This window comes from Eretmochelys imbricata, chromosome 2 (assembly GCF_965152235.1).
Source record: "Eretmochelys imbricata isolate rEreImb1 chromosome 2, rEreImb1.hap1, whole genome shotgun sequence".
Classification (NCBI taxonomy): domain Eukaryota; kingdom Metazoa; phylum Chordata; order Testudines; family Cheloniidae; genus Eretmochelys; species Eretmochelys imbricata.
In genome coordinates, this window is record NC_135573.1 from 248,072,176 (window position 1) to 248,095,425 (window position 23,250).

General features: G+C 38.5%; 1 protein-coding gene across 6 annotated transcripts in view; it reads right to left on the bottom strand.

The window, feature by feature from the left end:
• Positions 1–1,765: 1,765 nt before the first annotated feature.
• DYNC2I1 (dynein 2 intermediate chain 1) overlaps positions 1,766–23,250 on the bottom strand; it is a 52,200-nt gene continuing 30,715 nt past the window's right edge. For all 6 annotated transcript variants that reach the window (XM_077808350.1, XM_077808349.1, XM_077808351.1 and 3 more), the window contains 14 exons: positions 22,399–22,528; positions 21,403–21,514; positions 20,988–21,082; positions 20,542–20,671; positions 19,365–19,537; positions 18,709–18,871; positions 12,709–12,822; positions 11,683–11,744; positions 9,235–9,286; positions 7,679–7,739; positions 7,192–7,291; positions 6,797–6,928; positions 3,516–3,739; positions 1,766–2,410 (listed from right to left, as the gene is read on the bottom strand). In XM_077808350.1, coding sequence (XP_077664476.1) covers positions 2,239–2,410; positions 3,516–3,739; positions 6,797–6,928; positions 7,192–7,291; positions 7,679–7,739; positions 9,235–9,286; positions 11,683–11,744; positions 12,709–12,822; positions 18,709–18,871; positions 19,365–19,537; positions 20,542–20,671; positions 20,988–21,082; positions 21,403–21,514; positions 22,399–22,528 — 1,720 coding nt within the window. In that variant the 3' untranslated portion in view covers positions 1,766–2,238. The remainder of the gene's footprint in view (positions 2,411–3,515; positions 3,740–6,796; positions 6,929–7,191; positions 7,292–7,678; positions 7,740–9,234; positions 9,287–11,682; positions 11,745–12,708; positions 12,823–18,708; positions 18,872–19,364; positions 19,538–20,541; positions 20,672–20,987; positions 21,083–21,402; positions 21,515–22,398; positions 22,529–23,250) is intronic.

Consider the following 23,250-nt stretch of genomic DNA (forward strand, 5'->3'; position numbering starts at 1 on the left):
ATTTTTCTAATGAGTATGGCACTCCAGCATTTCTTCAGTCTTTCTGGGTTTCAGCTGCTATTTTCAAGGAAAGTGAAACATTTAATTAAATCTAGATGCCTAGAAACAAATCTGTTCTCATACCACTGTGTATCATTTATACCCATTTTTACTGATGAGGGTTTGGCACCACCCCGTGGCCAGTCTGAGTTACTCATTTAAAGTGACAAGATATTATAAACACTTTTTTTTTTCACTCTTGTGAACCATAAAAAATGAGTTAGAACCTAAAAACTATTTCAGCCTCTGTTAGAAGGAGACACTAAAAATCTGTACTGGATTCTTACTATTAGATAAGATAAGTGGTTAGGGCACTCGCCTAGGACTTGAGAGACCAGCGTTCAATTCTCTGCTCTGCCACAGCTATCCTGCATGACCTTGGGCAAGTCACTTTGCCTCTTTGTGCTTCAGTTTTCCATCTGTAAAAATGGAGATAAAAGCACTTCCCTACTTCACAGTGGTGTTATGAGGATAATACATTAAATATTAAGTGCTTTGAGATCTACTGATGAAAAGCATTATATAAGGACTAGGTGTTACTATTATTTTAAAAGTAGGGACAATTAGTTCTGAGCAACAGTGAGGTACAATTTCCATCCGAACCTCATTTTTTCAGTAGCTTATAACTTTTCCAAACATATTACTTTTGCGTTCAAGGTTTCCACAGCGAGTCTCACCCCAAAAGTTCAGCAACTCCAGCCCAAAATTAGAATAGGACAATAAAAACAGCTATTAAAGACAAATCTATCCTCCTCTCTACATAGAGAATTTGGTAATTATTTTATAATTATTTAAATGCAGTAATAAACAGGTAAATATCATTTAGTTTACGATGGAAAACCTTGAATATTCCATTAGTCCAAAGAACATTTGGATTTTTTGTAAATGGAATAAGCAGATTATTTGCAAAGTTTGGAAAAACCAGAAAACATAAAGTCAGCACGTCCTAAGCATATGCATGTGTGGCTCTTAGCTAAGGGACCTATTTAATGACTAGCAATTATTTTTGCAAATTCTTAGGGTCAAAGTCAGAAGAGATGGATGAGATAGTTTAAATCAGATTATTTTACTCTCTGACTCCCTCAGACCTACTTAGTGATGTATACAGGATTCTAAGTTGGTGTAAATGGACGTAGAATGAAAGGACTAGAAGGGACCACAAGGGTCATCTTGTTTAATCCCCATGTCTCCATGGTTGCAGTCTCCCCATTCTGGATCTCTTGGAGGGCTCAATGCAGACGTAAGGATCCACCAATAAGGAGGAGGTGGGAATGAGAGGGGATGGATTGGGGAAGGACCATATCTCCCAGAAGACATTCCATAGGCAAGTTAATACAACCTGCGGCTGAATTAGTTCTTCTGCAGAGCCCCATGCATGCTGGGACATCTATAACAAGGGATCCAAAGGTCCCATGCCACTTGAGGAGTCCCTGACAAAGTCACGCTGGCAGAGAGTATGAACAGAGATGAAGGATGCCCAGAATCAGTGCAGAGGCACAGGGCCTCCTTGTGGATAATCTTGCAAACCCAGCAGATATTGGGGTTCCACAGGGTTTGAGGGAAGGATGCCTCATTTCTTCTGCTAAGGACAAACCCCATCCAGAATGAGAGAATGCAGAGGACACTCAACAAAGGTAACCCTGTGTGGTTTTCTGGTCTTTACACAAGTATTTATAATCGGGATATGATCTAGCCTATGCACAAATGACAGCTGTGGAGACGCTGAGAAAGTTCCAAAGGTAACCTGAACATGGTTACAGCCTTTTATGTTACAGAAAAGCATACATTTAGCTTTACACATAGGATATAGTTTGCTTCAAAGCGCAATATTGAGAAGCAACATATCACATTTTATAGGAATATGATTTCACTTTTTTACTGAAAAGTATCTATAAATATTCACAATCTGGAATTGTGAACATTTATAGATACTTTTCAGTAAAATATATTTACATTTAAATCCACAATTTATCTTCCTTCAGGTACAATATTACCAAGCTTTGTTCTGTCATTTTTATAATTAACAAAAATATTTTATCTTCTGTTGAAATACTGTATTGACATTCTTGTAAAATATATACAATATATATACAAATGAAAAAGCTCTTAAATAATAAATTTTAACTACAGTAATCAAATGAAAAATTCTAAATATAGCCAGCCATATTTGTACACGCAGAAAAAGACCATTTCTCTGCTTTATAAGGATTGTTGCAAGAGCAACAGTAGTTTTTCTGACTCTTCTGACTGAGGTAATGCCCACCTCTTCTTTACATACTGAATGTCAATTATTCCAGATTGTTTGGCCAATGCGATCCCCAACAGACCATTTGTTTTTTCCGGTTCACCCAATACAACCATAGTCATAACCCTGAAAGCAAAAGAGGAGGTGTTTTTTAAATGGAGACAAAATGAATGAAAATGGAAACCCCCAATGTGTACTGAGCACTTCAAAAGCTTGCTAATAGGAAATTATAATTAACTGAATTATCTGCCAAAAAAACAGGTAAAATGCCAGAAATGGAAATACAGAGAAACATATTATGCTATGACAAGCAACAAGAAAATGACCAATCAGCTGCAATAATGCACATACATATATTTGAGGGGGAAATTTTTATCTTGGTACACAGCCTCCATGTGATCAAATGTCTAATCATGCTTTAAACATTAGTTCAAGTAAAACAGCTATTACTGTACAAAACTTAAAAAATAATTGTAGCAGCTTTTAAAAATTATGTTTATTTTATACTGATTTTCCCCAAAATCTTACATGAGCCAGCGATCCTAGCCAGACTCTTATCAGGCTGGGTTACTCTGTACAAAGTAAATATTTAAAAGTAAGGACAGAGAAATAAAAGTTTCCTGTTCCCACTCAGGAAAAATAATCATAATTTATTTCTATATATATTTTAAGCATATATATATGTATGCATTTTAATAGTATCCCTCTCTTCAACTCTTCATATTTTCCCTGTCATCTTGGGGATTGATCCTGCTGACTGTTCTGGACCTGAGTCAGCAAAACATTTAAGCATATGCTTAATTTTAAGCATATGAGTAATCCAGTTGATTTAAATGGGAACAGAATTTGACCATCTGTAACAGCTTGATGCTGCAGCGGCCCCATGCACAGAACTCCCACAGATGACACTGTGCTTTGCTGTGATTTACACTAAGAACATTTTACTCTTCTCTGACAGTGTTAAAGGACCTTGGAGTGGTCACTCCACTGTAAGGAGTCGCTCACTGTAAGGCCTCTTTACACTGCCAGAACAGGTAAAAAAAATGTTTGTGTAAATAAAAATCAGGCATAATGCAAGTTTCTTGCTGACAGCAATCACAAATTCATGCTCTAATGGAGGTGTAAAGTTAAGCAAAAAAAAAAAAGAAAAAAACTAACAAAAAGGCAGATTCAGTGCAAATTTGCCATCTTCTAACAGCAAGAAAAAGCAAAAGTCATTTAATTTACTTACTTATCTGATTGGATAATTTGTTTGGCTACAGGACACAAGTCGTTTTCCAGTAGATCCCAAATGTAAACACAAGATGATGCATCCAGGACAAAAAACACAGCAGGTCTTGTAAGAGCCCACTGGAGGGCAATAACTGGCTGGCCATTTGTGCTGTCATTCCACTGTATGAGGGGATGCTCTGAAGTCATTTGGTGCAATCTAATACTTCCATCTGAACAGCCAACCTGTACAGCAACACAAAGAAAAATCTTAACTGGGAAAGAAACAAACTAATTAAAATTAAAGTTACAAACCTATTGATGAAAAGATCAGTTATGTTATTCAACTATACTGTATTTGGCTTTGGTCTTTACAATAAAAGCACAGGTTTCAGAGTAGCAGCCGTGTTAGTCTGTATCCGCAAAAAGAAAAGGAGTACTTGTGGCGCCTTAGAGACAACAAATTTATTTGAGCATAAGTTTACGTGAGCTACAGCTCACTTCATCGGATGCATGCAGTGGAAAATACAGTGGGGAGATTTTATATACACAGAGAACATGAAACAATGGGTGTTACCATATACACTGTAATGAGAGTGATCAGGTAAGGTGAGCTATTACCAGCAGAAGAGAAAAAAAACCTTTTGTAGCGATAATCAAGGTGGGCCATTTCCAGCAGTTGACAAGAACATGTGAGGAACAGTGGCGGGGGGGAAATAAACATGGGGAAATGGTTTCACTTTGTGTAATGACACATCCACTCCCAGTCTTTATTCAAGCCTAATGTAATGGTGTCCAGTTTGCAAATTAATTCCAATTCAGCAGTCTCTCGTTGGAGTCTGTTCTTGAAGTTTTTTTGGTTGAAGAATTGCAACTTTTAGGTCTGTAATTGAGTGACTAGAGTGGCTGAAGTGTTCTCCGACTGGTTTCTGAATGTTATAATTCTTGACGTCTGATTTGTGTCCATTTATTCTTTTACGTAGAGACTGTCCGGTTTGGCCAATGTACCTGGCAGAGGGGCATTGCTGGCACATGATGGCATATGTCACAATATATATATCTACCAATGTGATATATGCCATCATGTGTCACCAATGCCCCTCTGCCAGGTACATTGGCCAAACCGGACAGTCTCTACGTAAAAGAATAAATGGACACAAATCAGACGTCAAGAATTATAACATTCAAAAACCAGTCGGCGAACACCCATTGTTTCATGTTCTCTGTGTATATAAAATCTCCCCACTGTATTTTCCACTGCATGCATCCGATGAAGTGAGCTGTAGCTCACGAAAGCTTATTTTCAAATAAATTTGTTAGTCTGTAAGGTGCCACAAGTACTCCTTTTTTAATAAAAGCACAGTTATCTGATTTATGCGTCACTATTATACTTCAGTGTGTGGATATCAGGAATTTCCCAATTTTTAATTTTTGGTATGGTTTCAAGTTTCAGTGGTAACCCCATACAAAGCATACTGCAATAACTCAAATCTGGAGGTCACAAAGACTAACTGGGATGAAATCTACATCAATAGGAAAATCTGCAACCTACTAGAGAGATACAGACAAAATAACTCTCCTGGCTACTTCTACTAAGCCACAGGAGTAGCCAAGGATTCAAATGGACCCCCAGATTGTACATCTCACTAAGGCCTTGATCCTGCACCACTGAAGTCAACAGGAGCTTGGCCATTGATTTCTCTGACTGTCTTACCATAAATACGTGGGTGACATTCAGCTCTGTTGCTGTCATTAAACATGAGTAATTTGATGCCTTCGCTTTCTTAGTTGTCTGGATTATAGCAAATTGGCTAAAGCTTATTCTAGACAAGACAATGGTAACGCTGATGGATAGATCAAAGTATCTGAAGGAAGTGATGAGAGGGATATCTGTCTCATTACTGAAGATGTGCATGAATTGGGTTCATAAGGTCTGATGCTCCCAAGCCATCTACTATCTTCCTCATTTCCTCACATACACATTGTAGAAGAGGGGAGAAAGAATAGAAATGTGCAGTATTCTGGAGGATATAGCCCTTAGAGCAGATGATTCTCACTGTGGGTTTTCTCCAACAGGGAGAAACAGGTATCATAAAATATAACTCTGTTCTTGCTAGTGTCCATGAGAACCTCAGGTCAGTATATTTAAAGTTACTGACAAATCAAAAAGAATCAGCGTGTCCATCCTTGTCCACTCTTATGAGATGGACCAGTGCATCCAGCATAGTCCTCAGACCACATACAAGCCTAATGTTGGTCTGAACGGTGTGAAGGAAGCGACTCCAGCTGCTTTGCCACAACGGCCACAATAACCTTTGCCAAACAAGGAAGGTTAGGTATGGAATGGTAATTGTCCATGAAATGGTTTCTAAAAAAAAAAGGATTAACTGCTTTTTTATGGAAGTAATATTAATATCTCCCAATAAAGATCCAAACCCTTTTTCTCCCCACTCCTATATGTGCTTTTACTAGCCACAGGTCCATCCAACAAGTTACAGGCTAAAGATCACATAGTACTTCCAGTACCACAATGAGCTAAATGGGCTAAAATTAAAGCAGGCTTCATTTTGCATTTGCTTTCATCCAAAATTACTCTATATTTATAGATTTGGATAATACAGTCTGAATCTGACCAAATTTATCCCAGAAAAAGGTGGAAGATACCACAGAGTAAGAACGTCAGTTCTGGTTCTGGGTAGAGGCAGTACAGAATGTGTATGTTTGCTGGCCAAACATCAGCCTGATTTACAATCTGTGCAATCCCACTGAAGTGATGTAAATTGGGGCAGATATGACATTATCATAGAATAGTTCAAACATAACTAAGTATCTGGATAAATAGAAATTAAATCCTATTGTAATCATTTTCAACTAGTGTTCAGTAAGCTTGTACAAGAGAGACAGATAATTTTTGTGCGTGTGTCCATGCTATCTACAAAAGGAAAACAACCCAGACTGAGGTATGCGATAAGATAAGAGTAAGATAAGAGTTACGGGTTACCTAGTTCATGATACAACTACAAGCTAAAAATGGTCCTCGTTGTAATGAGAGTGGGCAATACATTCTAAGGATAATCAGCTGTACTGGAATTGTCAGTCTGTTTCTGCAAGCCAGCTGCTTCATCTCTCAGCATATGATGAGTTCAATCACTAATATACAATACTTGTTTGCCACCTCTCAAGAGGGTTCTGAATTGGGAATGTAAATTGAGTGTTATTACATGTGTTGAGTTAGAACTCTTAGAAATCCCCCACCCCAAATAATTTGAAATTAAACTAATGTTAGGAAAAAGCCTTCCATACCAAAAATATTGGCTTTCCAAAAGGGGAGAAATCAACTGCATTAGCTCTTATTGGTCTTGGTCCACCCTGCTGGGGTTTGAACAGCTTTGGAGGTACTCTTAAATCATGTCTTGCACCATGACTTACCACACCCTGTTAATAAAATAAACAAAACAAAAACAAATCATCTGTATCATCAGCATTTATATTAAATAAAAACCTATGTATAGCAATTTACAGCGAGCTGCTGCACTTAAAGATCAGTACTAATTAGAATAAAACTATTTTTAATAATATCCAACAGTAAATATTTACATATGTAGTGCCCATATAATTCCAAAGAAAATAGACAGCTTTTATAATTACAGTAATAGGAGAGATGAGAACAATGCAATGAAATTTAGAACGTTACTCACAATGTCTGTTCCAACAATGAAATGATTAGGATTAGAAGGGAGAAACTTAATATTCAGTGTTTGAGGTGTCCTCAGCCATAGGATATCTTTTGGGAAAAGGCTGGGGAAATGCAAATGAAAAAGATAATATAAATAACCAGGACCTGTTCTCCCAAATCAATGCAAGTATATACTGCATCCTGTGACTACAACAATAACTAGAAGATGTTGTTGGTTCTGAGTGTTAAATATTTGTTTGAAACACTGGGCCACATTCATCTGTCTATGCACAGGAAGAGGCAGAATGTAAAAATTTTAAACTGGAAGGTCTCCCAAATTTAACATGTTAATGGACATGTCTGGCAAAAGTGTATATTTTCAACAGTAATGAACTATTGAAAATCCTGATCAAAATATATTAGATAACAATAATATGACCTGTTCTAGGGGAGAATTATCTCAATGAATTAAAAATACACAATTTAATGGATAAATAGTGTTTTCTTACCTGCTATTCAACTGAACAGTAGAGCTATGTACTAACTTTACTTTCCCCCCAGGAATTAAACCTGAAATGATAAATAATTATTCTTTAAACCAGGGACTCAAATGTCAATAAAATATCAAGAATCACATATCATTGTTTAATTAAATAGAAAGTATAAAAATAACTATGTTAAAATAGAATTAAGATCCCAATTAATAAACACAGGGAAATTCACAGTTAAAACACTGTCCTTAAAGATGAGACAAGCTAAAATGTGTTGTTTAGAAAAATTATTGGCTATAGAATTCAAATCCTAAAAAGTTGTAATTATTGTTGGAAGTGGGAGGAAGAAGGGAAAAGGGAGAAATGGACATTTTAATTCTAAAATTATAACCTCTAGAACTTCAACTGAATTACCATCTGTATTAGTTCTACAGGTCTTCTCTCTTTGATAATATGCACTATCGCATAATATTACTATACAAAGACTAATGATAGAAATGACACATTGATATCATTGGGACCCCCGGTAATAAAATACACCGTACACAGTAAAAAGATAACGTGTAATAATATTACCAAGAACACTGCTACCATACTGTATTAATTCAAAAAGAGAACTGTACCAGCAACTGAATTTTTCTTATTGTAAAGGAACATTCTGAAGAGGGAAAATAAATGCTGGGGCCAGCGTGCTGAACTAGCACAAGTGTGTCTGACAAAACTCCATAGCTTTTAAACTGCACATATCTACAGATACACAAAATATTCAGATTTAGCAAATTACGCGGATCCGCAGTGCTACAGGAGCTTAAGAAACTAAAAATTTCATCCACGTTTTTACTGCAGATGTGCAGAAGCACAGTTTTATTATTATAAAGGTTATAAATTTATTTTTAAATGTGGTGTTTTGAAACAGGTTGATTAGTTTGATGATTAGTCCTTACTGAGTACAAGAGACATTTGAATGATGCAGTTTTAAAAATTCAGCCTTTTTAAAGTGATCGACAAACATAAGTCCTAATTTGTTCGAAGTGAAGAAAGTGTGTTTTCAGATAACCTGAAAATGGCTGAATGTATCTCATTCAATTCTGGGAGGAAAATGTGATCTTTGTTCTGAAACTAAATATGGTAAGTTACAGCCCAAAAGGAGAGTTTTTGAGACAGTTATAAGGATGCAAATGGGGGCTGCTTTGGAAGGGAAGTTACAACTTTGACTAAAGCTAAAGACAGCATGGGTGTATTGATAAGGGTATCTATTCCAGTGATGATGAAGGAAGAACTGCCAGAGAGCTTGTGAAAGGTGTAAAAAATGAGGTGCCCCTGAAGGGAAGAGCTGGCAGAGCAGTAAGGGGATATTCCGATAGCAGTGATGAGAAAGCTCCCAAAACACAATATATAGACCCAAATTCAGATCAGATTCTCCATAAATGCAAAATGGCAGTTGCACTTTCATCTTCCTACAAATTCCCGGAGTGTTCCCTCACTGACTGCACTGCCCTCCCAATGACCTCTTTCTCCCTTCCACTCAAAAACGGATTGCTTTATTAATTGTTCCTCTCATGTACTGTACTTACCTAAATCACTTTGTGAACCAGCCAAATCCACTTTTTGTAATTCAACTGCTACCTAAAAAAGGACAATGATTCAAAATAAGCAAATATTGAATATTAACAAAACCTACACTGACATTCTAGGTTCTCTGTCACTGCTCTATGTGAGCATCCTTGAGGCTGGTCGACCTAGTACTAACTCGTGAGACAGTCTCAATTGAACACTGTCAAATATGTAACTGGAATCAGTCTGGCTTAGTATAGGTAATAGAACTATAAGAACATGTTTAGACTTTATTGAATACTTGTGAATTGCTGCATGCATTCATCTCACTTATAACATCTGTATTCCATACTGTAAGCCAATAGTTGAGTGGTTGTATTGTGAGCATCTGTGACTGTGTAAATCACCAGACGTGGGAGAGACATTAATTAGTGCGAAGGGCTGCTCTTCAACAGAAGGTGTTAAATCCTTTCCAACAGGAAAGGTCCATCAGTATCAGACAGACTATTGTGGGATGTTAAAGAGGACAAAAGATATTTGTTGTTCTGCTCCCTCCCACCCTGCCCATGAAGATGAATTATGCAAGCTGATTCCTTGCATCAACTCAATTTGCAGCTCAGAGCACTTGGCAGGGGGGGGATTAAAAAACCCCGAACAAAAGGAACAAGATACTTCTATGCTGTTTGGACTTGGGGAGAGGGGGCGGGAGGGGAAGTGTTTCTTGGGATAAGCAAGAGACCCTCAGCTGCTTAGTCTGGGTTAGCTCTAAAGGACATAAGGAGCTTGCTGATTGTAGACGCTTCTATTACCTTTTGAAACTTAAGATTGTAACTCGTGTATATATGTTTACCTGTTTTAACCTTGTAAATAACTCCCTTGTTTCCTTTTGCTATTTAATACATCTTTATATAGTATGGTCTTTGGTCTGAGATGTAAGGTGCAAGTGACCTGGGGAAAGTGACTGGTCCTTTGGGACTGGGAGAAAAATCTGAATATTGCTGTGATTCTTCGTAGAAGGGATCATCTGTCAGAAAGGTAAGCTCACCTTATTAGTAAGACAGACCCGAGTACCAAGGGGACTGTCTATGACTCTATGTTAAGGCTGTTATAGTGCCTCAAGAGTTTACATTTGATAATTGGTTCTAAGTATAGATCTCACAACCAATTTGGGGTTTGTGCCCTGGATTTTAATAGTCTGTACTGAGGTTGGTATTCATGCACTTGAGTCACTGCAGGCTGCGTTACAGTAGCTATATCAGAACTGAGCCTAACATTACAATGACACTATGCAGATTTTCTGCCCTGCACTGCTCATACAGAAAAATGGAGGGTAGAAGAGAGGCTTCAAGTCCTCTTCTGGGGATTCCCTGGTGTGAGGCAGTCACCACTGGGAAGGTAGCTAGCAGAGCCAGTTCCTATACTATGCACCCCAGAGACCTTGGCACAGGGAGCATGTCAGGACAAGGAGGAAGAGACGCTGGAGCGTGATATGTTCCAACAATCCCCAGCTGATAGATGGAGACAGTTGTCAGCTGGACAAGTTAGAGCAGTCCTTGGGCTGCTCTGGCCTATAGCTGGTATGTGTGGGCAGAGAATCAGGGATGGCCCCTACCCTACCCCTCAATCCCATGTTGTGCCCAAGGTAAACTGGATGTAGCAGATAATTTAGCCCTATATATTTTTTCCTCTTGTTGGGCCCAATCCTGTTCCCCATGAAATTAGTAGGAGTTTTGCTGGGTTTGAATTGGTTATACGGAGATGAAACGCTGTATGTCCCCTTATTAATCCACCTGTTTCCCAAAATTAATCTGATTGCAACAACAGGAACTAGCAAACAATAGGATTAGGCTGATACTTAGGATAAAGTAGAAATATTTCTAGTTTATCAGAATTAGGCTTAAAAATTGACAAGAAAGAGAGCACGTTAATTAGAAGATAACAGAAAGACAAATATACGTATCATCCACAAAGTGGGGTTACTAACCTGCCTATAATATTTTCTGACTAGTTAATCAATTCTTTACCACACCTTGGCTATTCTTTGTGTGAAAAATATTTTCGAAAAGATTGAAGATGCCTCCAACATGTTATGAGTGTGGCTTCCCACCTCAGTTTCAGTGACTGACTGTCACACCCATAGTGATCTAAAGTGAATGAAGCGGGTAGACAAATGTGCTTCAACAGAGATTTCCCAAGAAACAGATAAATGTGAGCAACGTTCCCATAAGGCAGCACTGCTGATTGATTTGACCACATAGTTCTGCCTAATTGGAACTTTGTGGTGTTTAGGGAGCCAAGTCATAGCACTTCTGGAAGTATGACAATAAAATGGCTAATGTTGCCACAATTTTCAAAAGAAACTCTTACCTGATATCTTGGAAATGCGAAGGATGCTGCATTTTTAAAGAAAACATTTCTCATTTCAAAAGTGCAATATTCCTGCTTTTCATACATATTTATTTACTCACCCACAGATTGAGAGTCCCATTTTCATCCATTGAAGCTATCTGGAATGACAGGCCTGACATTTCTACGGGGGGAAAAGTATAATAATACAGTATCAATAACAACTTACATTTATATAGTACCTTCATCCTGAATGATACCAAAGTGTTTAAATATTTACCAAACTGCTATATTAACTATGGGCCCTATGCGGCTCTTCTGTGTGCTGCATAACAGAGAGGAAAGTGCCCTAATCCTATTAAAGGAAAGAAGGGGAGCCAATCTGGATACTCTCTCTTTCACCACCAGGTCCAAGCTGCCCTTCTGCACCTCTCTACACGTTTGGGTTCTGCAGGGATTTGGGGGCAGAACGAGAATTGGGACTAGGCCAAATTAGATAACAGCTGGACTGTGCAGATGCTCTTCTCTGGACTCCTGTTATTATTTTAGAATAATAATTTGCATTTAGTCCACCTATGTCTTCTACTACACACCCTGGTGGAGTTTGGGGCAGCACCAAAAGTAGCATGTTTCCTGAGGTAGCAGTGTTTCTAGGGGAGGTGGGTCATTAGGCAATTTAGGGGACCGGTACAGAAAGAGATGCCCGGATCAGTGGCACATTGCATGTGGTATCAGAAACAAACCTTTCCACAGATTCAGATTGTCTCACCTCTTACCTGAGGGAGAATATTTGGTAGAAACGCCATAAGATTTACCTTATGGAGTTTCTTGGGCCATCTTTCCCCATCTTGTGCATTTTACCATGGGAAGATACAATACTGCCCTGCATATAGGGAGCATGATAGAAATGCACTCACATTTGTGGCTAAAGCGCATACATTAACAATCCATAATAGTTTAGGGCAGAACATGAAGAATAATGCTGTATCCAAATGGAATACAGAGGACTTTAAGAAGGCAGAAGGCAGCTATGAATTGGAATTTGGCTAGGATTAGGGATTAATATCCTTGTAAAATGCCTAATATAACAGATATTTACTTAAAGAAAATATCAGATTTATTGATCCTTTGGAGAGCAGTTCACATACCTCCTTGAGAAGATAGGTGTGAGAGCCCATAATTCTGTTCCTTATAGACAGATGTTGAGACAGGTTCTATTGCCAGTACAGGATATGTGTGGTTTAACGAGGAGAGAACACCATCTGTAGTTAAGAAATTAACAATCACTGTACTATTTTCAACAACAACAATAAACCCTACACATTTTCAGATTATTGTTTTAGGATTTAGTGATTACTAAGCAGGAATGACAAATAATGAACTTCATCAAAAATTCAAAACACAACTCTGCAAAATGTAGTTCTTAAGTCAACAAAATAGTAGTGGTAAATTGTCTTCTATTACTTGTTTTTATTTTTCACAATACAAAATGTTGCAGCATCATTTGCACCACACCTTCAGCCATTTCATTAATAAAAACCTGCTCTTCCACAGGTTTGTAACTCTGCTGTTAAAGTTTACGTAGATCTCAGTCGAGGATGAAAGTTTATGGAAAAAATATGAAGAAAATCTGTTTGCGTATTTATGCAGTTACATGACAAAAAAGAAGATGAGCTTCATTTTAAGGTGTTTTTAGTGCTGGTTGTTTAGTAGCTAGACCTTGATCATGCATCCTGCAGAACAGGGGGCTGCAGACAACCCCAACATAAAGCAGAAGCTGAAAAACCTTACAACATGGTTCTTAATCTAATCTGAGCAGTGGCAGAAAAGGTTGAAGGGAGCACACAGGTCCCCGTGGAATGAATACATACAGCTAGAAGGATCCATACAAGTTACAGTCTCAACGAGGAAAGCAAAAACTAAATAAATATCTAGAACATTTTATGGTTTTTGTGGCTTTAGAATCACAGGACTGGAAGGGACCTCGAGAGTTCATCTAGTCCAGTCCCTTGCACTCATCTAGACCAGTGCTTTTCAAGCTATCTGATGTGGGGGACCGGCATTTTTTTTTCCAATGTGCGCACAGACCGGCAGCCGATGGCTCGTGGTCTGGCACAGGTCCGCTGACCACCACTTTGAGTAGCACTGATCTAGACCATCCCTGACAGGTGTTTGTCTAACTCGCTTTTAAAAATCTCCAGTGATGGAGATTCCACAACTTCCCTAGGCAATTTATTCCAGTGCTTAACCATACACGGAGTAGAGCGGAAGAATTACTTCTCATGTCTTGCTTGCACACTCTTACTAATACGTCCCAGAATGCTGTTTGCTTTTTTTGCAATAGGGTTACACTGTTGACTCATATTTAGCTTGTGGTCCACTATGGCTCCCAGACCCCTTTCCGCAGTCATTTCCCATTTTGTATGTGTGCAACTGATTGTTTCTTCCTAACGGAGTACTTTGCATTTGTCCTTATTGAATTTCATCCTATTTACTTCCAACCATTTCTTCAGATTGTCCAGATCATTTTGAATTATAATCCTATTCTCCAAAGCACTTGCAACCCCTCCCAGCTTGGTTTCATCCACAAACTTTATAAATGTACTCTCTATGCCATTATCTAAATCACTGATGAAGATATTGAACAGAGCTGGACCCAGAACTGATCCCTGCAGGACCCTACTCATTATGCCCTTCCAGAATGACTGTGAACCACTTATAACTCCTCTCTGGGAACAGTTTTCCAACCAGTTATGCACCCACCTTATAGTAACTCCATCTAAGTTGCATTTCCCTAGTGTGTTTATAAGAAGGATAGTTTGCTCTTGTGCCCTTAATAATGTCTCTTTGAAAAACTGCCAACTGTCTTCAATTGTTTTTCCCCTTAGACTTGCTTGCCATGGGATCTTACTTACCAATGCCCTGAGTTTGCTAAAGTCTGCCTTCTTGAAATCCATTGTCTTTATTTTGCTGTTCTCCCTCCTAACATTCCTTAGAATCATGAACTCTATCATTTCATGATCACTTTCACCCAAGCTACCTTCCACTTTCAAATTCTCAACCAGTTCCTCCCTATTTGTCAAAATCTAATCTAGAACAGCCTCCCCCTAGTAGCTTTCTCTGCCTTCTGAAATAAAAGTGCCTTTAGACGCCTTCCTTTTATTAAATCTTCAGATATGATATATTCCACCAGCTGTAAACCCAAAACAGTTCAGGTTTTTTTTTCAGAATTAAACATAATGTTGACTATGAAAATCTCCAGTGAAAAGGACCATCAACAGTGTTGAGATATACATGAGAACTCTCTTTTGAAAAAGCAACAAGACAATGGACTAAGACTGTATCCCAGGAATATAACCAAAACAACATCTAGCAACGTGAAGGAAGAGTAAATTAGCTATGACTGACCATATAACATTTTGTAATAGAAAATATCACACTGATTAACGTAAAATGGAAATAATGTAAGAATGTTTAAATTTATTTTCATCTTATTTTATGTAAGTTTGAATAATAAAATTATTTTTTTAAAAAATCCACCAGCCTTAAAGTTTAATGGTAAATGACCCAAATAGTAACTAGAGACAGAGGGGCAGTCAGCATATGGTTAACTAAAACTTACCTTTGCCTTTTGTCTTTTTGATGCCCAGGCTTACTGAACCTCATTCCAGGTTTTGCTCTAGATTGTGCTGTGCTGATAGTGATACATCAACCATGTTGGAACATTTATTTATTTGTTTTGAATCAGATCTAAAACAAAATGACTCCAGAGCTGTGGGTGTCCTTGATACAGACCATACAGGCCTCCAGAAGGGTCATGTAGAAGTGCCATTTTTATTACACTATTGATTTTGTAAAGTTTCTAAAATGTTATAACCATTTGGATTTAAAACCCTTTAAAATAAAATTTAAACTTTACAAAAACATAGTAAAACAAAAACCTGGCACTTACATTACTTCCTTGTTAACTCTACAGCAGCAGGTAATACACATTGTTCCCAGAACGGTATCAGGCACACAGGCTTCCACTTATTTTTTGTACAATGGTGACATTATTAAAGCTGCTGATACTCAAAAAAAAAAAAAAAAAAAAAAAAAGTAAACAGCTATAATAATTGCAAGCCCCATCAGCATCAACAGAGGAGGAAATTTTTTAATTGGGAAAGACAAAACTGGTAGAAAAATAATTCTTCTAGATAGGTCAAGTTTGTTTATGAAAAAGACAGCAGTACACCAAAAAGAATAATTTTTAATTAGAAAATATTTTCCATTTCATAAGCTTTTAGAAGCAAATACATATTTAGAGGAGTCATTTCATTATGTACCCCATTGTCAGAGATTATGATTTCCAAAGATTTGCTGCTGAAAACGAAATTGTCTTCCTTTAACATTAAAGGGATCTGGCTCCAATAAGTATGCAGTACTAAAATCCCTGTGTTGATGAAAGCAATAAGCCACAACAGGATGTACACACTTGGCTACTGGGGCATTGTGTAGCACAACACCAAAGATCTTCAATCACTTAACAATCCCATCAACAGCCAAATAATGTATACCCTAGCATGATTATTACTGTTGGGTATGAAACATTAACAATCATCTAATTTTTAAAAATGAATCCTACATTAAAAAAAATAGTAGCGGGACTCCCTTTGCAATATGATTAGAGGCCCTAAGTAGATTAAAGGTGGGCTGTTACTTTGGACTGACTCCCATTTTGTGGTGCACTGTACCTCTAGATAAAGATTCCTTTTCTGCGGAAAAGGACCTAGGGGTGACAGTGGACGAGAAGCTGGGATATGAGTCAGCAGTGTGCCCTTGTTGCCAAGCAGTGTTGCCAGCAGTGTGCCCTCGTTGCCAAGAAGGCCAATGGCATTTTGGGATGTATAAGTAGGGGCATAGCGAGCAGATCGAGGGACGTGATCGTCCCCCTCTATTCGACATTGGTGAGGCCTCATCTGGAGTACTGTGTCCAGTTTTGGGCCCCACACTACAAGAGTCCAGCGAAGGGCAACAAAAATGATTAGGGGTCTGGAACACATGACTTATGAGGAGAGGCTGAGGGAACTGGGATTGTTTAGTCTGCAGAAGAGAAGAATGAGGGGGGATTTGATAGCTACTTTCAACTACCTGAGAGGTGGTTCCAAAGAGGATGGTTCTAGACTATTCTCAGTGGTAGAAGAGGACAGGACAAGGAGTAATGGTCTCAAGTTGCAGTGGGGGAGGTTTAGGTTGGATATTAGGAAAAACTTTTTCACTAGGAGGGTGGTGAAACACTGGAATGCGTTGCCTAGGGAGGTGGTGGAATCTCCTTCCTTAGAAGCTTTTAAGGTCAGGCTTGACAAAGCCCTGGCTGGGATGATTTAATTGGGGATTGGTCCTGCTTTTGAGCAGGGGGTTGGACTAGATGACCTCCTGAGGTCCCTTCCACCCTGATATTCTATGATTCTATGATTCTAAGTAGGCCAATTTTCATGTGAGGCTCAGGTAATATTGATAGAATATATACTTTCAACATATAAACTATACTAGTTTAAAATCACTCTATGGTTACTTACCTACCTGATCCTGAAATTAAATCTGCACAAGTAAACTCTTCATTTGTGTGGAATCCCACTGACTTCAGTTGGGCTTTATACGAGTGTAAGGATCTGGCCCTGCTGATCCAATTGCTGATCCTTAGACCCCACACCTGCTTACCAATATGTAACTTACATGCCTTATATAAAACTTTTATAATCTCTGAATTTGGCCCACTGCATTTAAGGAAGCCTAAGAAAATCTAAGTTTTTTTAATCACATGCCAAGGGGTTGGAAGAGGGGACACAGGAAGAAAACCCACTACAGAAGGTGGTAAGGAGATCTAAGCAAAGTAGGTCACACCCACACACTCTTGAACTTACACCTTCCTCTAGCTTCTCAATGTGTAAGTAACACCAGCTTTGACTCTATCACACATCAGCAAATGACTACAAGTAAGTCTAAAGGAATATAACTGAGTCCCCCTTACTCCATCTTACACAGCACCTCTGACTTTGGGCCTGTGTCTCCAAGACACTGGTGTGGGAGTGATGATCCTAAGAAACACATATTTTTTTCAGTGATGTGATCCTTGCTGTGCATTTACCTTGAATCGATGCTATCATAAAAAGCCCGACCTGACAATCAACCCATGTCAAAAGTCACACTCAAATTTTGAACAGTGCTAAACTCACAGACATGAGCAATGCAGGCTTATGTGGAAGTTTACTACGATTCCCTAAGACTTTGTGTTGCTACAATGCCTGATAGATACATGGGCAATAAATGATCATGGAGGAGATAATCCCACCACAAATATTACAGTAATCAGATAAAATTCTGAGGTGATATAAGTTACATAGGTGGGATTTTCAGAAGTATTAGAAGCACAAGTCTCACAGAGAGTCAGTGGGACTTATGTTCTTATGTCACTTAGGTGCTCCTGAAAATCCTGCTCATGTCAATAAAGTGGGGTTATAAATAGGTATAAGAGAAATCTAAGTGTATGATAAGGTATATGAGGGAGTCAAAGTGAGTGTAAGGGAGGCTAAATTGATTTAGCTAATGACCTCAGCTGGTCCTTCGTTATGCAACTTAAAGTAACAGGGAAGTACCCTATTTTAACTGACACTCCCCCATTAGGCATGTCTACGCTGTAGCTGGAGTGTGCTTCCCAGAGCAGGTAGACAGACGCTCTAACACACTAAAAATAGCACTTTGGCTGTGGAGGCTTGGGCTAGCCACCCAAGTATGTGCCCAGGTGGTTGAGTATGATTATATTCGGGTGGCTAGCCCAAACCACTGCCTGTGGCCACACTGCTATTTCTAGTGTGCTAGCTAGAGCAGAGCTAGTGCATGTTTGTCTACCCATGCTGATATGCATGCACCCAGCTACAGTGTAGATATATGCTCAGTTGCTCTCCTGATACACCTCTCTATTCCAATCCTCTAGTGTGTAAATTACAGAAACTGACATTCCTTTACACCCATTACTGACGTGGAACTTTTACCATCTTATATATCACCTCTGATCTGGCTGAACTAGGTTAGCAAGAACTTAACGTTTCTTAATTTATGATACCTTCATTGAATATGAAAAGATGGTTCAAGATACATATCATACTAACCAGTAGAAAATGTTGGAGCTCTAAAAATCCAGTCAGTTTCATTTAACTTTATACAGTGATGCATCCTTGAGTCTTCTCGGAGATCCCACACTACCAATGAACCATCCATTGTTCCGGCAAATACTAAAGTTGCCTTACTGGGACTAAAGCAGCAGCATGACACCTATAAGGTAGGAACAAATATACTAGGTTTATAATTGAAAGGGAGCTAAAAGCTTGATCCAGCTCAATATATCTGTGTTCTTCCAACCCACATAAAAGCTAGAGATGCTGGCTCCATGGCATGCCAACATAGGAGGTTTTCTGCAGACTATCTCCTCTCCAGAGCATTGCTGTATTGTCCCTACCCACAGCTGCAAAGTTGATAGGTATAATTCCATTTCATAGTAATGGCTGGGGAGACAGATGGCTCCTTGAAACCTCTGGCCCAGATTAAAAAAGAAGAAATCTGTAAAATGCAGTCAGGGTGAACGTAGACCCTCTCTCAGCTCTCCAATATCAGAGTGTGGAGTGGTGTGGTTATTGTCTCACTCACTGGATTCAACTGTACGTGATTTATAAAGAAATTTTATACACTGTACCAGGACAGAACAGCACAATATGCATCCAAAAATCATTCATTCAATAGGCAATTGTGTAATGACTAAGAACTGTACCTCTGCTTCACAAACTAAAACTTTCTGAGGACTGGAAGGCTGCCAGACATTCCATACACATACGATGTACTTCCTGTCCAATTGAATAGCACCTGGCTTTTCAGGTAACCCGTGAACAGAAAGCAATGTCTGCCTCTGAACCTGAGAGACGTGCAAACAGGATACCTTTCGGCCTAAGTCAAAATAAAAAAGGAAAACTTGTTGAACATGAGAGAGAATAATTAGTTGCCACAGCCACAACCTAAGAAATTAACAAGTAATTTCAAAGAAAATTTTAATATTGCTGGCAGAGTGCATTTTCTGCCAGAGCATGAAAGAAGAGGGCATAGGGAGAGGGAAAGAAAACTGTTCTCTCCTGTCCCAAAACTGGCTTTAAATGAGGAAAGTGAACAGGAATGGAGAGAAAACTGAGCCACTGCTCTGCTCAGCTGCCTGGAGGCAAAGAATCTGCAGAACTATTATTTTGAGCACAACCAAGCCCTGGCATTCTCATTAAATGACTATGGTACATGGTGGAAGAGACACTAACATCTCAACCAGAGAATGGGCAATAGAGGGGAGGGTGCAGGATGTAGAAACGTAGGCATTTGTCAGAACAAGATTCATTTTTCTGGCATATCTGTTAGAAAATGCAACATTTCATGTTGCAGTAGGTCTTTCCTTCACCCAGTTATGACAGTTTTAGTTTTTTCATTTAAATTTTTGTAGTTTGCATGGAGAAAGACACAGCTTTAGGGTAATACACTGTCTTCCATGTGTGTTGTGTTCTAAACATATCAAGCCATATTTTAGCAGTGCAACATGGTTATTTTGCCCCACGTAGTCAAAGTTAATTGAGCTCTAACCCCAACATAACTAACCTGAGGAGGATCACTCCATGCAAGGGTGATCTTTCAGAGACAGAAAGCCAGTATATTAAAGAAAAGAAGGTGTGACTCTTGGCTGCATTTTTGGCCTCTTGTGGTCATTTGTAGCGGCAGTCCTCTAAACAAGCATATAGGGAACTGCTCTACATAGAATTACAGCAGGATCAGAGGAATGCAAAAGTGAGCTTTACCGCACCTTTACATCCTGACATGTGCTCTCCACAGATCAATCAAGCACAAATGCTGGCACTTCATGTAAAGAAGAGGAGTTCTATTTGTCCACTAAAAGGTGTGCAATAAAGTTCTCTTACCATGGAGAAAAGGTAGATTAGTATTTAACTGGAAGCAGCTATCACTAATAGACAGACTGGTTTGTCGAGATCTTAGGTTCCACCTGGGTTGTGTTGCAACTCGATCTTCCTCAAGCAAAACAGCAATCACCTTTCAAACATAATTAATTACATTTATAGAAATAAAAAAGACCATTCTTCTATTTCAACTTTGCTATCGGCAACTTTCAAAACTATTTTGATGAGTTTAATAGCTGTTGATCAACTCTCTTGGTAACTTCACAGCTTTGCAAAACATGGTTTAATAGAGAGTTATGTTTTACACAGGCTTTTTTCTAACCCTCTGCACAGGGTTGAATCTCACCCGTAATTAATATTATTCAAGGGTACCTAGAAAGGACAGGCGTTTTAAGTGATCCATCTCTCCCACATTTTATATATGCACATTCACTGAGGTAGAAACGTACCTGACAAGCAGACCGGAGGAAGTTTGTTAATCTCTGTGAATCAATCTTAGGTGTTACAGCAATATCTATAGACACATCATTGCTGTTTCTGGGACCTGTAAAAAGACATGAGGTTACAAACAGGCACCAACATACAAAATCAGCTACCAAGGAAGTTCCATGTTCTATGAAACATTTGAGAAAGAGAAGGGATGATAGCAGCCAACTTCTCTTCAGCAGCAACAATGCTGAGTTTGGAGACGCTGCTGGGGGAATACTTCTCTTTCCAGCAGAAGCAGGGATCAATCAATCAATCAATACATAAATAAATAAAGCAGTCTGTCTCATTTCATGATCTAACAGCAGCACTGAAAAAGAAGGAGAGGAAGTTTAAGCATTTAAGGCCCTAAATAAACAGAAGCAAAGGGTTACTCACCTCCAGATACAAGGATACTGTCTCCTGGATGTTGTGTCCATTTTTCTAGAGTCTCTATTTCATCTGTTTGAACGTCTCTCTCAAGATTATCCTCATTGCTCTGAACATATGCCTAAATACGAAGTTAAAATTATGAACATGACGATGCCAACTCTGAGCACTTTCTTGCTGCCACCAAATAGCTAAAACTTAACATGAACAGTAATTTTTAAAAACTATTAAATTCAATATTACTGTCTTCTGTTTGTCAGTTAGTTTCTAAATACATACACATAATGTGCTACATATTAAATTGAGAGTAAATGTATTTTTAGGTTTCAGAGTAGCAGCCATGTTAGTCTGTATTCGCAAAAAGAAAAGGAGTACTTGTGGCACCTTAGAGACTAACCAATTTATTTGAGCATAAGCTTTCGTGAGATACATGGAATGCATCCGATGAAGTGAGCTGTAGCTCACGAAAGCTTATGCTCAAATAAATTGGTTAGTCTCTAAGGTTCCACTAGTACTCCTTTCCTTTTAATGTATTTTTAATTATTCATGTTTAAAATCAAATCTTTGAACACATCTACCAACAACATTCCGGAAGACACAGAACAGACAAACTATTTTAATGCTTTGACACACTTAGTTCAGGATAAATATTGAATCTCTTGCAAATATTCTGAGGACTCCTGTGGTTTTGCAGCTGTCCTTTATGTTAATAAGCACTAGTCATCTAAAAATGTTTATGAATGTATTATGTATTGCCTTGCTTCCTGTTGCCATTGTACTTTTTTTCCCACTATCCTCCCACTTCATATACAAATTCCTCTAAAAACTACAGCGCTACTGACTGTTTAGGCTCATTCCTGACATGGTTTTTCTCTTGTCAAAAGTAATTAAAGTGTTGACATTTACCACCCTCCTAGCTAATGTAACCAATGGAAGGAAAATAGTTTTTCAGGATAAGAATCTCAGTTTTCAGGATTTATATAGTCTTAAAAGTCAGGTACTTGCCTGTTTAGTGTTTGTTTTTCCAAAGTTCCTGATGTACATGTCATATTCATTCACTGGAGGCAAATCCAGTAGAGAAAAACTGACTGAGAAATCCAGGTCAATTAGTCGGAGCAGTTCTGAACTGCGCTTCCTTTACAATGAATTACAAAACAGAAAAAGAGTTAAGATGCAAAATCTATATGAACCCATGGCAATTTAGAGGAAAATGGCATTACACAATAATGTACTACAGATCTAGCAATCTATTCACCCCTCCAAACAAATGCATGGAGTCCCAGATCAATGCCCATTGATATTAAAATGTTTATCCGTGTAGATACTCATACAAGGAATGGCAATATTAGGAATCTAGTTTATTGTGACATTAAGGTAAAGATCATATATGACTTCCAAGACCTGACTGCAAATCTAGGGAAACTTATACTACTAATTAGAGGTATACAACCCAAGCTTTTTATAGCCTAGGGAGTGTTTGTGTCCAACTATTCAAAGTGACAAGTTAAGTTATAGACCTTACTGAAAAGCTATGAAAAACTACGCTTCCTGTGATATAACAGATGCACTTTACATTCTTCAAATAGTTAGGATGGTGGGAAGTACTCCTAAAGCCATGCCAAATATGTTAATGATATTCACAATTTTTTTTGTGTACACACAGGGTAATCTACACAAGCTGTGACAGCAAGACTCCCAGCCTGGCTAGCGCTTAGGCTCTGAAGCCCATGCCCCTCCCTATGCTTCAGAGCCTGAGTTCCATCCTGACCCGCAACGTCCACACAGGTATATTTAGTGCAGCAGTGCAATTCCAAATTTGTTGACCCTGTCTGAGAAGCTCTCTGCTGCGGACTGTAT